Here is a 16,862-nt window from a genome sequence, read left to right as displayed (position 1 = left end):
GCTGTGCTTTGACCAGCAACACATTTGCAGCTGTGATCTCCAGCATCTGCAGACCTCATTTTTTACTGGTGAGGACCAGGACAAGTAAAAAAAAAATTATCCTTGTGGCTCCCTCACAACCTGCCAGAGGCTCAGTCTCAAAGTGGATTTTATGGAGTCAACTAAGCTGGGTGTGCTGTTGTCATTTCTTGTGCCTAAGCAGATGTCACGTAGTCTGCCAGGTCTTGTTCCTTTTTGATCTTTACGTAACAATTTGATGCATCTGAGTGACTTGCTGAGCCATTTCTAAAGGCAATAAACTATGTTCCTGTATGTCCAGAATCCCATGCAGGAGCAACAGATTTACTTCCCTAAAAGATTCTAGTGATCCCATTGGGTTTTCATAACAATCTTTAATTGCCATCATAGAGTTTAGCTCTCATAATTTTCATCAAATACTTTACATTTAATTGAATTTAATTCCGCTTCCATTTTGGGATTTAATCCTGTGTTTCCGAGTCATCAGCTTGAGCCTCTGGATTATTAATCCTGTGGTGTTATAACTACCCCACCATCTCCAGTTTACTGCAACAACTTGTTAAGGATCCTTCAACAGTATCTTGAGACCCATGACTGCTACAGCTTTGAAGAACAAAGGCAGTTCATATATGGGAAAGCCACCAACTGCAAGTTTCCCTCCAAATCTTACATTATCCTGACATGGGACTACGTCACTATTCCTTCATTGTTGCAGAATGAATATTTTAGAACCTCCACCTTAACAGCCTTAAGGGGGGTACCTACACCACAAGAACTACAGCAGCTCAAGAAGGAAGTTCACTGTCACCCATCTCGTGGAAGTTAAGAATGGGAGTTGACATTGGTTGAAAGCATTTGTGGGCAGCACGGTGGCACAGTGGTTAGCACTGCTGCCTCACAGCGCCAGAGACCCGGGTTCAACTCCCGCCTCAGGCGACTGACAGTGTGGAGTTTGCATGTTCTCCCCGTGTCTGTGTGGGTTTCCTCTGGGTGCTCCAGTTTCCTCCCACAGTCCAAAGATGTGCAGGTCAGGTGAATTGGCCATGCTAAATTGCCCGTAGTGTTAGATAAAGGGCAAATGTAGGGGTATGGGGTGGGTTTCCCTTCGGCGAGTCAGTGTGGACTTGTTGGGCTGAAGGGCCTGTTTCCACACTGTAAGTAATCTAATCATCCTTGACAATAAAATTTTAAGGTGTTATTATTATTCCTTGCTTTCTATCACTTTCCACAATGGCCATGAGGATTTTAATTTGCTGTCTGAATTTTCTTTTGGTTTTCTTGCCCCCACCTGTTACCACATTGTGAGAACAGAAGTGAATCCCTAGTTAACGTTTACTATCAATATCCAATTCAATTTAATATATAGCTCGCAGTTTGTGCACTGTGGCTTTATAATTTAACTCTTTTAGACCTAATACCATTCTGATAAATCTAAGCTGCAGCCCCTCCAAAATTTTTCTTGAGGTGCATTGCTCAGAATTGAATGCTTTACTATGTTTTAAAGATAGTAAACTGAAGGTGTGGGGAAATTTTAAAAACTAACAAAAAACAGCCACAAAATATAAAGAGGGAGAAAATAAACTTTGAAGGTAAATTTGCAAGCATTATCAAGGTGGACAACAGGAAGCTTCTTTGAATATATAAAAAAGGAAGTGAGAAGCCAAAATAAACATAGGCACATTGAACATAGATAATAATGGTGAATGAAGAAATGGCAGAAGAGTTGAATAAATACTTTGCATCAACCTTCACAGTAGAGGAAACTGATATCATTCTAATATTATTAAATATTCAACAGGCAAAAGGAGGAGAGGAAATAAATACAATAATTATCACTAAAGAAAAAGTACTAGGAAACTAATGGGGCTAAAGACCAGTAAGACCTTGAGATACATGCTAGGATATTAAAGGAATTACCTACAGAGTGAGTTGACACACCAGTAGTAATCTTCCAAGTTCCTTAAATTCGAGAAAAGTTGCAGAGGATGGGGAAATTTTCAATGTAACACCTTTATTTGGAAAGGGAGAGAGACAAATATCAAGGTAACTATAGGCCAGTTAGCTTAGTCTTTCTAATTAGGAAAATGTTTTAAAAGATATGATAGCATACCATTTATAAATACATAATGCAATTAAGCAGAGTCAGAATGGTTTCACAAAGGGGAAGTCATGCTGATAAACCTGCTGGAATTCTTTGAGGAGCTAACAAGCAGGAAAGATAAATGGGAAGCATACAGTGAGGAAGGTTAACTAACATTACAAAGACATCTTGATCAATTGGGTCAATGGGCTGAAGAGTGGCAGATGGAGTTTAATTTGGATAAATTTAAGATATTGAATTTTGGTAAAAGAAGCAAGGGCACAAAATAATTATACAATTAAAACCAAGGTCTTGGGTAATATTGTAGAACAGGTACATAATTCTTTGAAGTTTGCATCACATGATAAGGTGGTTAAGAAGGCATTTAGCATGGTTGCCTTCATTGGTCAGACCTTTGCATATTGGAGTTGGAGTATTATGTTGAGGTTGTACAGGATGGTGGTGAGACTGCTTCTGGAATTCTGTCCAGTTCTGGTCACCTTTTATAGGAAGGACATTATTAAGCTAGAGAGCATTCCAAAGAGACTTATCAGGAATTGCTAGGAATGAAGAGTTTGAGTTATAATGAGAGGCTGGGACTTTTTTCACTGGAGCATAGGAGGTTGAAGGGAGACATTATAGAGGTGTACAAAATTATGAGGTGCATAGATAAAGTGAATGTAAAGTGTCTTTTCCTAGAATGGGGGAATTCAAGTCTAGCGGGCATATTTTTAAGATTAGAGAAAGATTTTAATAAGACATGCGGGGAATTTTTTTTTCCACAGAATGGTTCATGTGTGGAATGAATTTCCCAGAGGAAGTGCTGGATGTGGGTACAGTTGCAATGTTTAAAAGATATTAGGATAAGTAAATGAATAATTTGATATATTTATTACTGTCATGTTTATTGAGGTACAATGAAAAGTGTTGTCTTATTTGCTTTACAGATAGATTGTACAATGCAAATACATCAGGGTAACTGAACAGAGTATAGGATACAATTTTACAGCTGCTGAGAATGTGCGGAGTGAGATCAACATGATCATTAAAGAGGTCCATTCAAAAGTCTATTAACAGTGGGGAAGAAGCTGTTCTTGAATCTGTTTACTTGTACACAAACACTGAATCGCCTGGGTTATTTTCCCTGGAGCATCAGACGCTGAGGGGTGACCTTATAAAATCATAAGGAGCATGGATAGGGTGAATAACTAAGGTCTTTTCTCCCAGGGTAGGGGAGTCCAAAACTAGAGGGCATAGGTTTAAGGTGAAATGGGGAAGTTGCAAAGTTTTCATGCTGAGGGCGGTGCATGTATGGAATGAACTGCCAGAGGAAGTGTGGAGGTTGGTACGACATTTAAAAGACATTTGGATGGGTATGTGAATAAGAAGGGTTTAGAGGGATATGGAGCAAATGCTGGCAAATGGGACTAGGTTAATTTAGGATGTGTGGTTGGCATAGATGGATGGACCAAAAGGTTTGTTTCCTTGCTTTCCAACTCTAAGACTCTATAAATGTTTGGAGTGATAAGGACCACGTGTAGGCAAGTGGGACTAATTTAGTTTGGGATTAAGGTTGGCATTGACTGGTTGGACCAAAGGCTCTGTTTCTGTGCTATATAGCTCATAAGAGTCCATGGGTGTTGAAGGTTGTATATTCCAATGGATAGAGGATTGACTAACTAACATATAACATTGCAGCATAGTACAGGCCCTTCGGCCCTCAATGTTGTGTGCTGCCCTGTGAAACCAATCTGAAGTCCATCTAACCTACACCATTCCATTCTCCTCCATATGCCTATCCATTGACTATTTAAATGCCCATAAATTTGGCGAGTCTTCTACAACTATTGCAGATAGTGTGTTCCACTCCCAAACTACACTCTGAGTAAAGAAATTATCTCTGACATTTGTCCTATATCTATTACCCCTCAATTTGAAGCTATACCCCCTCGTGCTATCCATCACCATCCTTGGAAAAAGGATCTCGCTGTCCACCTGATCTAACCCTCTGATTATTTTATATGTCTCAATTAAGTCACCTCTCAACCTTCTCTCTAATTAAAACAGGCTCAATTCCCTCAACCTTTCCTCGTAAGACCTTCCCTCCATATCAAGCAACATCCTAGTAAATCTCCTTTGAACTCTTTCCAAAGCTTCCACACCTTTCCTATAATGCAGTGACCAGAACTGCACGTAATACTCCCAAGTACAGCCACACCTGCAGCATGACCTTATAGTTCCGAAACTCAATCCCTCTACTAATAAAAGCTAATACACCGTATGCCTTCTTAACAGCCCTATTGACCTGGGTGGCAACTTTGAGGGACCTATATACATGGACACTGAGATCTCTCTGCTCCTCTAGACCACCAAGAATCTTAGTATTCGCCCAGTACTCTGCATTCCTGTTAATCCACTCAAAGTGAATCATCTTACACTTTTCTGCATTAAACTTCATTTGCCACCTCTCAGACCAGCTCTGCAGCTTATCTCTGTCCCTCTGTAACCTACAACATCCTTCAGCACTATCCACAACAGTACTGACCTAAGACTAGGATAAGGAGCCATTTTCAGGATGGTGTCCCACAAGGATGTATATATTAGTGACTTGAATAAGGAAAGTGAATGGACTATAGTCAAGTTTTCAGATAGCATATAATTAGGTGGGAAGGCAAATGGTGAGGCTGACACAAAGAGTCTTCAGAAGGATGTCCAGACTGGGTTCCGCCAGGGCTACTCAGTTCCTGACATTTGTCCAGTCCTGGTTCAAACATGGACAAAAGAGTTGCATTCCATAGGTAATGTGAGAATTAAAGCACTTGACATCAAGGCCACATTTGCCTGAGTGTGGCATCAAGGATCCCTAGCAAAACTGGAATCAATGAGAAACAGGGGGAAAACTTTGCACTGGTTGGAGTCATACCTGGCTGATGGGAAGATGGTTGTGGTTGTTAGAAGTTAGTCATCTCAGCTTCAGGATATCTCTGCAGGAGCTCATCAAGTAGTGCCCTAGGCCAATTCATCTCCAGCTATTCAATGACCTTCCCTCCATCATAAGGGCAGAAGTGTAAATGTTTGCCTATAATTGCACAATGTCCAGGACTATTCGCAATTCCTCAGATACTAAAGTAGCCCATGTTCAAATGAAACAACACATTGACAATATCTAAATATGGGCTGACAAATAGCCAGTTACATTCATACCATACAAATGCTAGGCAACGACCATCTCTAAAAACAAACAGTCCAACCACCACCCCTTAACATTACCATCACTGAATTCACTGGACGTTACCATTGATGAGAAACTCAGCTGGACTTGCCATACAGGTACAGTGGCTACCTCAGCAGGTCAGAGAATGGGAATCCTTCAACGTGTAACTCACATCCTGACTCCACATAGCCTGTCCACAAGGCACAAGTCAGGAGTGTGGTGGAATGTTCCCCACTTGCTTGGATGAGTGCAGCTCCAACAACCCTGAAGAAGCATGACACTCAGGACAAAGCAGCCTACTTATTTGGCACCACATCCATGAGCCAATCCCTCACTGCTGATACTCAGTGGTGCACTATCCATAAGATGCACTGCAGAAATTTGCCAAAGATCCTTGGACAACAAGCCCATGACCACTTCCATCAAGGAAAAGGGCAACAGATAATTTGGAACACCACCACCTGCAAGTTCCCTTCCAACCCACTTACGACTCCGAGTTGGACATTTATTGCCGTTCCTTCACTGTCACTGGATCAAAATCTGAATATTCCCTTCCTGTGGGTCATCCACAGCTCAGGGACTGCAGTGGTTCAAGAAGGCTCACTACCACCTTCTCAAGGTCAACCAGGGACGGGCAATAAATGTTGACCAGCCAGTAGCTGCCATGTCCCTCAAGTGATTATTAACTATAGACGGATTAAGTGAGTGAGCAAAATCTTGGCTGATGGAATATATTGTGGGAAAATATGAGGTCATGTACTTTGGCAGGAAGAACAGTGAAGGTAAATATTATTTAAGTGAGAAAAGACTGCAGAAAGCTACAGAACAGAAGAATTTGAGAGTCCTCATCCATGAACCACAAAAAGAGTATAAAAGGAAGGAGGTTTTGCCATAATTGCACAAGGCATTAGTCAGTCCACAGCTGGAATACTATGATAGTTTTGGTACCCTTATCTAAGAACTAATACACCAACAATAAAGGCACTTCAGACAAGGTTCACTACGTTGATACCAGGTAAGAAGGGAATGACTTGAGGAGAGATTGAGTAGATTAGATTACTTACAGTGTGGAAACAGGCCCTTCAGCCCAACAAGTCCACACCGGCCCTCCGAAGAACAACCCACCCAGTCCCATTCCCCAACATTTACCCCTTCACCCAACACTACAGGCAATTTAGCGTGGCCAGTTCACCTAACCTGCATATCTTTGGACTATGGGAGGAAACCGGAGCACCCAAAGGAAACCCACACAGACAGGGGAAGAATGTGCAAACTCCACACAGACAGTTGCCCGAGGCGGGAATTGAACCCGGGTCTCTGGCGCTGTGAGGCCGCAATGCTAACCACTATGCCGCCCTTAAGGATGGAGCACGTACTCATTGCAATTAAGATGAATAAGAGGTGACTTTTTGAAATATAAAAGATTCCGAGGGGACTTGACAGAGTAGATGTAGAGATGTTGCTTCCCCTTGGGAAATCGTCTAGGAATAGAGGGTTAGAATAATCTCAGAATGATGGGTTGCACACTTAACTCAGAGGTGGAGAGGAATTTCTTCACTGTGGCTTATGAATCTGTGAAATTCTTTACTGCTGAGGGCTATTGGGGCTGGGCTGTTCAGTATATTCAAGGCTGAGATAGATTATTTTTTAATGGGAATTGAGGGTTGTGGGGTAAAATTAGGCAAGTGGAGTTGAGGATTTTTAGATTGGCCATAATTTTATTGAATGGTAGTTTAGACTTGATGAGCTGAATGGCTTACTCCTGCTCCTGCATTTTGTGATAATGGTTTATAGTCTTAATACTGGTTTCCAAACGCAAAATGTGGCAAATGATGGAAATCTGAAATGAAAACAAAGTGCTGGAAAATCTCAGCAGATCTTGCTGCGTCTCTGAAGAGAGAAAAAAAGAAATGTTTCAGATTGAATGATTCCTTTGTAAGATGAAGTCCCAAAGAAGAGTTGTTCAACTCAAAGCATTAACTCTAATTCTCTCTCCACGGTTGCTGCCAGACCTGCTGAAGGTTTCTATTTTCTATTTGTTTTCTGTTCATTTTCTGTGTGTTTTTATTTTATTTCTGGATTTTAGTAAGTATGTACACTATGTTTCAGCATGGAAGAGTGTGAAGCACTCTGCACCAGGCTGGCTGTGATGGTCAATGGTCAGTTCAAGTGCCTAGGGAGTCCCCAGCACCTCAAGAATAAATTTGGCAGCGGATTTACATTACTGGTCAAAATCCATGGAGATAAACCTGATCTCAAGCCTTTCAAGAACTTTATTGAAACTACATTTGAAGGTAAAGAACTAACTTCATCTGGATTTCTCCACTTGAATCACATACTAAAGGAACCTCATTCTGCCTCTCATACATTAATACTCAGTCACTTTTTTTCATTCTTTGTCCCATTACTGTCAATCTCTGAATGTCTCCATCTAACTTCACTCTGTCTCACTCTCCTACTCTCTATGACTCCCTTCTTTGTCATTATACTTACTATATCTCTTTCTCTCTCTCTAAGTCTCTCTGTCTTCTCTATTTACTTCTCTGTCTCTTTGTCTCTCACACACTGTCTTATTTCAGTTTGATCAGATGGGCCAACGAGTGAAAGGTGGAGTTTAATTTAGAAAAATGTAAGGTGCTGCATTTTGGAAAGGCAAATCAGAGCAGGACTTATACACTTAACGGTAAGGCCCGGGGGATTGTTGCCAAATGAAGAGACCTTAGAGTGCAGGTTCATAGTTCCTTAAAAATGGAGTCGCAGGTGGATAGGATAGTGAAGAAAGTGTTTGGTATGCTTTCCTTTATTGGTCAGGGCATTGGGTTTAGGAGTTGGGAGGTCATGTTGCGACTGTACAAGGACATTGATTAGGCCACTTTTGGAAAACTGCATTTAATTCTGGTCTCCCTGCTGTAGAAAAGGTGTTATGAAACTTGAAAAGATTTAGAAGGATGTTGCCAGGGTTGAAGGGTTTGAGCTATAGGGCGAGGCTTAATAGGCTGGGGCTATTTTCCCTGGAGCATCGGAGGCTGAGGGGTTACCTTATTGAAATTTATAAAATCACAAGGGGCATGGAGAGGCCTTTTCCACATGGTATGAGTGTGGAAAACTAGAGGGCATAGGTTTAAGCAGAGAAGTGAAATATTTAAAGGGATCTAAGAGGCGACTTTTTCATGCAGAGGGTGGTATGTGTATGGAATGAGCTGCCACGAGAAGGGGTGGAGACTGATACAATTACAACATTTAAGAGACATCTGGTTGGATATATGAATAGGAAGGTGTTAGAGGGATGTAGACCAAATGCTGACAAATAGGACCAGCTGGTCAGTATGGACAAATTGGACCATCTCTGTGACTCTATGACATTCTCTTGCTATCACACAATTGCTTTCACAATTCATCTCATTCTCAAGATACTTTCTATTACCCTCTCTCTGTTCATCTCTGCATCTCTTCTTGTTTCTTTCTGTCTCTCTTATACAGTCTCCCTCTCCTATTCCCTCTGTCTCCCTACCTCACATATTCAGTGTCTTTCTTTGCCTCTATTTCCCCCTCTCTTCCCTGTTTACTTGCCTCTTTCACTTTCTTGCTTACCCTGTCTTGGTCCCTCCCTCTCATTACCTCAACCTCACTGTCTCACCCTTTTCCTCTCACAATCTTTATGTTGCCCTTTTTGTCAATGGATAAGAACGTCACTCAGAATGGTATTGTTTCCTATTATACATTGATGGTCTGCGCTGTGTCAGCTGAAGTCAGAAAGTTATGGAGTAGAAAGGATGGTAAATTTGGCCTCTATGCAATTGGGGAAAGATTGGGAGAATACTTCAAGAACTCTACTGCTTGTGTTTCAGTAATCTCTGTTGAGAGCATGGGCATTGGCTAATAGGATTCAGCTTTCTACGATGCCCGTTACAGGTGGATAGTCTATCAATATTTAATATGCAAAAGAGGGCATTGAGAGCTGAGAAAAGCACAGTCAGTGAAAGGATGTTGTGACATAAAACATTTGTTCACTGACAGCTGATTTCAATGATCACCTAATGACCCTAATCCTGTTCGCTATCGCACATAATTTTATTAATTGAAACACAGGTAATTTATTGATGGTGGATAATAGGTGAGACATATCACCGATGATTTGGTGAAAAAAGTCTGTTTTGCATTTATTCTGAGGAAGGCACATATATGTCCCATCCTTGGACATGCTGAGGCCTTTAAGGGTTGACAACACCATATGTGGGTATGGGCCTAATGGTTGAGGTAAGCAGTAGTAAACCATTTGATTTGTTTGCAACATGAGAACTTCAGAGTCAGATTGTATCTGTGCACAAATGGTCAGATTTATTGAATGTAATGCACATTTTTTTTCTGGTGAGATTTGAACATGGTTCCTCTGGTAGCCTTCCAAGTATCAGAGCTCCATACTCGGAGTTGTGTATGGTCTTGGAATGGTCAAGAAATCCATGTCGATGGTTAATGTTTGCCCATCTAAAATTATGTTGTTTTTATTTATGCCTCTAAGTTACTCTTGTTTTGTTGTATGACAGGCAGTATTTTAAAGGATGAGCATCATGGAATGGTGCATTACCACTTAACCAGCGAACTCCTGTCATGGTCTCAGGTAGGTTTCTTTGTTTGACTAGGACCCTGTGAGGAAGGATTTGTGACACTCACTACACCAGAAGTTTACAGAGAAGACAAGCAGAGGCCATTCTGCCCCTCTGAACAAGAGGGGAGCCATTTGACCCTCTGAATAAGAGGAGACCATTCAGCCCCCATCCATTACTTAGGAACAGGGGAAATTATACTTCTCTCAGGTTTTTGATGGCATTCACTCAATTGTTCCTACATCCACAGCTCTTTTGGGGGAGAATATTCCAGGTTTTTACAACCCTTTGTTTGAAAATATATTTCCTGACACCATCCCAGAAGAGTGTGGTTTTAATTTTGAGGTTATGCCAGTTGAGATTGTTTGTTTGTTTTCTTTCTATCTATGCTATCAATGTTTTAACTGAACTTAGAGACAATTTTGTAATCTTCCATATTTATGAAAATATCCCAACCTGTCCTTAAAAGAAAACCCTTTCAGGTCTAGCATCATTGTGTTGAATTTGTACTGTATTCCAAGACCAAAATATCCTTTCTGATTTGCACTGACCATAATGAAACTATTTACTCCAAATTAGATATAACAAAGACTCTATCACAAGCTTCATTTCCTGCTGTAAATTTACTTCTCTTGAGATAAATGCAATTTTCAACCAGTCTTTTTGATTACTTTATGCACATGTGCACCAGGAAGAACTGTCCCCAGGGAAAAATAAATTGGGACAGCAGCCCTGGACCCTCTGTTTTGGGGGCGCTCTGCATGGGCACCTAGGAGGATCTAGTACCCCCAGGATGGGAGCGACATGCGCATGGATGACAGTGGCATCACGTGACCTTCCATTTAGTTTCCGGTTTAGTTTGATCATAGCAAGGCATCATTAACTCAAAAGAGCTTCACGGAATTCCAGCCTGTTAATGCCGATGAGGATTGCCACATGATTGTGGAGGTGTCAAGCAGTCTGGTGCATCATTTGTGGTAAACACCTCCTTAAAACAATTTAAGGTTTTCCTATGGAATGGAAGTAAGCCAGTCACTGAGGAGGCAGGGGAGTCCTATAAAATGTGATTTACCTGGGGGAATGTGGAGTCCACACTGAGATTTACCCTGGGGGAGGGCGGAGTCCACACTGTGGGAATGACCCTGGGGATGTGGGATCTGCACAGTGTGATTTACACCAGGGGAAGAGGAGAGTCCACACAGTATGATTTACCCTGGGGTCCGCAGCTCACTGGGAATCACTCTGTTATTAAATTTTATTGATGTGTACATGGACACCTAAATTATTTCAAAGATTTAGTTCCTCACCAATAAGAACTATTCTGATTTGTGTTTGTGATATTCAAAGTGAATGATTCCACATTTCCCTGCTTTGAACTCCATTTGCCAGAAATTTGGTTATTGATCTATCTGTGTCACAAACGTTCTCTGCCCATCTACCCGATTTCCTGTACTGTGGAGGACAGTATTTAAAGAAACTGAACATAGAATTGTTCCCAAAATTAATGGACATGCTACATTCAGATGGGGAAGTTGGCCAGGCTGAGAATGTGAAGGCACTGTTGAATTTAAATAAAATGCTGCCATAACCAGAGGTTAGTTTGGGAGAAAGGGAGCAAAGGACCATATTCAGAGCATGGAGGAACGAGGATCCTGGAAGGCTAACTACGTTTTTAACAGACACAGAGGTGAATTAATATTGTTATCACATCATTGTGTACATTGTTAACTGAGTTATTAATCCACCAACAGTTTTCACTATTAACTGAAATTACTAACTTATTGATAGTATTCATTGCTGATATTAATCCATCAATAGTATTCACTTTTAATTCCTGTAACTAAACTCTTGATAATTCACTAGTGATACTAACCTATCGATAGTTCTTATTGCTTGCTAATACTAATCTTTTATTCATTGTTAACTGATATTACTAGTAGCTCAAGTTTCTAATTGTCATGCTTGCTTGTAAATGGAAAATTACTTCAATTTTCCTCCCCTTGTTTGCAGATATTTGGCACACTAGAAAGAGCCAAGGAGAAATACAATATCAAGGATTATTCAGTCAACCAGATCTCTCTTGAGCAAGTGTTCCTCAGCTTTGCTCGTTTCCAGCTGGGTTCAGAAGAAAGATCTGATTAGCACCAATCAAAATAAATTCCTGTTTCAACCTTGAACTTAAAAGTGCAGGAGCCGCACATATAGGGAATTCTGTCTGGGTGGGTGGAATGATGCATTAGAAATAAAAAGCTAGAGGAAATTTAACACTAAGTCTGAGAGGCCCAGACTCTGCTGGATTTAGGTTGGTTCAGAAACTGCTGGAATCAAGGGCTTCAGTTCTACAACTGGTAACTGAGCAGAACAATTCACTCAGGTAAAGAAATGCTGCACTACCCTGGAAATTGGTCACTGGTGCAGTATCTTATTTTTGTTATGTTAGTGGATATATCAGACTGGGGATACAACTGTTTGCTGAATTAACTTGTTCCAAGACAAATATAAAAATTATAAAGTGATCAAAGCAGACGTGGCCATCAAAATTAATCACGTGACCTTGCCCTGGTGTCCCACATGCCCATTAAAACCTTCACTTCCTAATTCTTTCCTGGGGATCAAGGTTCCTATAGTAAAAACTGGATCCCTCTTAATTCAGGGTTGAATCCTCATCCTTGCTCAGCAACAGCATGAGTGACCTTATGCTAGCTTATTACTATTTTGATCTAGTGCTAATTGTGGTTTGTTCTTAGTAATAACCATGCTGAAATTGTGGATCATTACAAATAGTGACACAAACAAAAGCACAATACTGAAGAAGCTAGAAATGTGAAATTAGAAACAGAAAATGTAGGAGTTACTGGCAAGTCAGGCAACATGTGGAGGGCAAGACAGAGTAAAAATATTAAATTGACGGCTTCATATCAGAACTACAAAAAAGTTAGGGATTTATAACAGGCTTCAAGCTCATACAGAGGATGGGTAATAGGAGGAGAAAGAACAAAAGGAATGTTTGTGATAGTTTGGTAGGCAGGAGCAACTCAGGGATGATAGAGAAGATGACGCAAAGCAGAAGATATGATAGAGAGACTAGTAAAGAAGCAAAGGATGGTTCTCGAGGAGATGTGAATGACAACATTGCAATTACCATATATACTCATGTATAGGTCGAATCTTGAAGATTTTTTAAAAGGTGAAATTAGGGGGTCAACTAATTGACAAGGTATTGTTTTTGAGGGGATGAAATTCATGCTTGATGTGAGTCAAATGTGGATGAACAAGAGCCAGGTCTCTACATTAAGTAATAAACAACATAAGGATAAAGAAGAACGGCCATTATTGAAAATTTATTTACTAAATAGCTACCTCCATTCTGCCTGCTATGATAGAATGGTACAGTACTGTCATACCATTACAGTAAGTCTGAAAAACTGGAGCGGAGCATGATGGCTGGCAGACTGGAAGATCTGGAATGGAGCAGTATGACCAGCAGACTGGAAAGCAGGAGCGGAGTGCAGTGAGCAGGCACACTGACTGATAAATGTTGATCTGTAACAGTGAAGAACTAGGGTTGACTTATTCATGAGATGTATGGAAAATACAAGATCTTGTTTGGCTAAAATAAGAGGTCAACTTATACATGAGGTCGACATATATATGGATATATACGGTAATTCATCTACTGATTGCCACTTGCTATTTACAATAAGTCCAGTGCTGGTGGAGATTTTGTACTTGTCACATTAATCTTAGTAGTATTAGTGATTTGATACTAGTAAATATTCTGGATGCTGGTGGAGATTTGTCACTAATATGATCATGGTGTAAGTATTGTTTCTTACTACCAGTAACAGAGATCACAGACACATTGTAACCTTGCCTCCAAATGAGCCAAATAAATCAAATATCCAAATAGATTAGATAAATGTGAGGGAAATCAGGGCACAACTTCTAAGCTGAACAAAGAGATCTTGGGGTGCAGGTTCATTGTTTCTTGGAAGTGGAACTGTAGGTAGATAGCATAGTGAACAAGACGTTTCGTGTGCTTGCCTTTATTGGTCAGTGCTCTGAGTATAGGAGACAGGAGATCATGATGCAGCTATATATATTGGTCAGGCCATTTTTGGAATACTGCGTGCAATTCTAGTATCCCTACTATAGGAAAGATATGGTGAAACTTGAAAGTGTTCAGAAAGGATGTTACCAGGTTTGGAGAGTATGAGTGATAGGGAGAGGCTGTTTAGGCTGAAGCTATTTTCCCTGGAGCATCAGAGGCTGAGGGGTGAACTTGCAGATGTTTATAATATCATAAGGGGCCTGGATAAAGTAAATAGACAAGGGTCTTTTCCCTGGGTAAGGGAGTCTAAAATTAAATGGTTTAGGTTTAAGGTGAGACGGAAAGATATAAAAGAGACTTAAGGGACAACTTTAGTAAACAGAGGGTAGTGTATGTATGGAATGAGCTGCCAGAGGAAGTAGTGGAGACTAGTACAATTACAACATTTAAAAGGCATCTGGATGGGTATATTAATAGGAAGGGTTAGAGGGATATGGGCCAAATGCTAGCAGATGGGATGAGATTTATTTCCGATTTCTGGTCAGCATGGACAAGTTGGATCGAAGGGTCTGGTTCCATGCTGTACGTTTCTTTTATTCTATAATGGCTCCTATCTGCAAAGGCTATAAATAGTATAGAATAACAGAATAGCCTTCTGTGTTGTAATTATTCAGTCCATTGTGTCAGTGCCGACTCTCTGCAAAAGCATCTCACCTAGTCCTGCTTTCTGCTGTTTTCCTGTAGCTATGCACTTACACAATTTCCGATTGCCTTTGCAAACCACGATTTAACGTGCCTCTACCACGCTGTAAGGTGTGCAGTCCAGATCCTAACTACTTGCTGTGTAAAATGGTTTTTCCCTTGTGTCCCCATTGCTTCTTTTGGCAAACACCTGAAACTTGTGTCGTCTGGATTTCAATCCTTCCAACAACAGGACCAGTTTCTCCTTTTCTACATCACATAAAACCGAATCTGAGACTCACTTTATAAACTTGTTATTGATAAGTAAACTCAGCCTGGCATTAGCTAAATTATTTGCAAGTATTTCAATGAAATCTTTGCTGTTCACTGGAACACTCAGTCTCCAGTTTTGAATAGTCTTAGCTTATATTTACTGATATTTGTTGCAGTAGGATGAGATAAGGTAGAATTCTACCGGTAAGTGAGTTTTTATGTATGAAAACCCCTCCATTCCAATCTCATTATTGTTAGGAACTTTGAAACAATGTGTGAAATGCATCAAACAGGACATCGATACATCCTCGGATAAAATGAAGCCATGGATCAAAATAACAACTTTCAATTCAAGCAACGTCTTTCTTTGGGTACTGTGATCTGCTGACCTTGGACTATATATTATGTTGTTTTGAGGGCTGTCCTATGTAGTCCAAGGTATCAGGCTGTTAGAGAATCTGATCTGCTCTGGGCGATACTTGAAAAAAAATGTAGGTGCAATATTAACTCAGTCAACCCTGTATATTTAGCGAGCATGCCTGCAGATTCCAGTTACCTGAAAATGAGCTCTACCACACCACAGCAATTGTCAATATTATTTCTATTTCTAATGGATTTAGTGCATTGTCGCACCTAATCACAGTGTGAACATATCAATTCTTCTGCGTTTAAAGCATTATCTTCTGAAATAAATTTGTACTGTATACGTTAAACAAACATACTCCGATTGTGTGAAGTATATCAGTGGAATTGTTAGATGGAACTGAGATAAATTTTTTGAAGCTGAGTTCTGATCCAAGTGATAGTAAATCTCCAATACTGTCATATCTCAAAGTTTCACTGTTTATTATAGATCGTCTGAACTCTGCTCTTGCATGGTTTGGGCTGCATAATGGAGAGTCTTAAAGTACAGGGCTAGAAGTTTCAGATTTCTGCCTGTATTGGTAAGTTTCTGAAGTTTCTACACATTGGAACCCATTATCTAAAGTTCCGCTGCCCAATGGGTGCAAGAGTGAGCATTTCAAAAAATCCAAAATTGACGACAGCTCACTCATGACCCAGTATCCCAGGCTAGATCCTCAACATCATCCTCCCCAGCAATGAAAAATCACTCCTTTGGTTTAGATAGTCAAACAGAAGTGAACATCTCTCAGAACCTACATGGTTTAAAAACCTTAGTATTTGAGGCTCAGATACTGAGTGTCCCAAACATTCATTAATGAAAGAGATCTTAGAATTAGTTATAAGCAGTGCTGTGCAGTCATTTTCCAAAGTACCAATCACAAAGGAATTGTGTGATCAGGACTTTTTAAATATGTTTTCTTATCAACCCATTCAGACATGTTATTACACACCTCTGGAGCAGGTGGGATGCAAACATGGGCCTCCTGGCTCAGAAATAAGGACGTTATCGCTGTGTCACAAGAGACCCTTTAGCACTGTTTTCAAGTAATCACTATGATGGTGTTCACCTGTGCCTTCTTACAGTTATGGTGCTAACAACTGTTACCTGGAGTGACACTGACTTAATTTCCTCAATACTGTTCTATACCCAATGGATGTCAACAATTACTACAAAAGTGACACCTGCTATCTTCTTTGTTTTCTGGATTATGAAGTTTTTTTTAATAAACCAGCACTTTAACAATGTTTAATCCTCATTTTAATATATTTTTCGTGTTGTAGATCTGAAGGTACAGTTTGTTAAAAATAGCATTGTGATTATCTCTAATTAGAATTTCAATAAAGATTTTCAAATCTTGAATGTCTCTTTTTAAATGTCACCCTGTCTCATCTGTAATTAAGATGGCTGTGGATTTAAATCCCACACCAGATGCTTGAACACAAACATCTCAGCTGACCTTCCAGTGCCATACAGAGGTGCATTGTCAGAGGTACTGTTTCACAAATGATATGTGAGCATGACTGTCATTTATCCTC

At 40.3% G+C, this 16,862-nt stretch overlaps 1 protein-coding gene across 2 annotated transcripts in view; it reads left to right on the top strand.

Moving 5' to 3' along the window:
* abca3b (ATP-binding cassette, sub-family A (ABC1), member 3b) overlaps positions 1–16,573 on the top strand; it is a 117,158-nt gene extending 100,585 nt beyond the window's left edge. Inside the window, exons 29-31 of one of the 2 annotated variants that reach the window (XM_060840689.1) lie at positions 7,422–7,606; positions 9,857–9,930; positions 16,261–16,573. In XM_060840689.1, the coding sequence (XP_060696672.1) occupies positions 7,422–7,606; positions 9,857–9,930; positions 16,261–16,374 (373 nt within the window). In that variant the 3' untranslated portion in view covers positions 16,375–16,573. Of the gene's footprint in view, positions 1–7,421; positions 7,607–9,856; positions 9,931–11,926; positions 14,991–16,260 lie in introns of those variants that run through there. The other variant, XM_060840688.1, reaches the window with a different exon arrangement.
* Positions 16,574–16,862: the final 289 nt, after the last annotated feature.

Source organism: Hemiscyllium ocellatum, chromosome 20 (genome assembly GCF_020745735.1).
Source record: "Hemiscyllium ocellatum isolate sHemOce1 chromosome 20, sHemOce1.pat.X.cur, whole genome shotgun sequence".
NCBI lineage: Eukaryota > Metazoa > Chordata > Chondrichthyes > Orectolobiformes > Hemiscylliidae > Hemiscyllium > Hemiscyllium ocellatum.
This window is presented reverse-complemented; position numbering and strand designations above follow the sequence as displayed.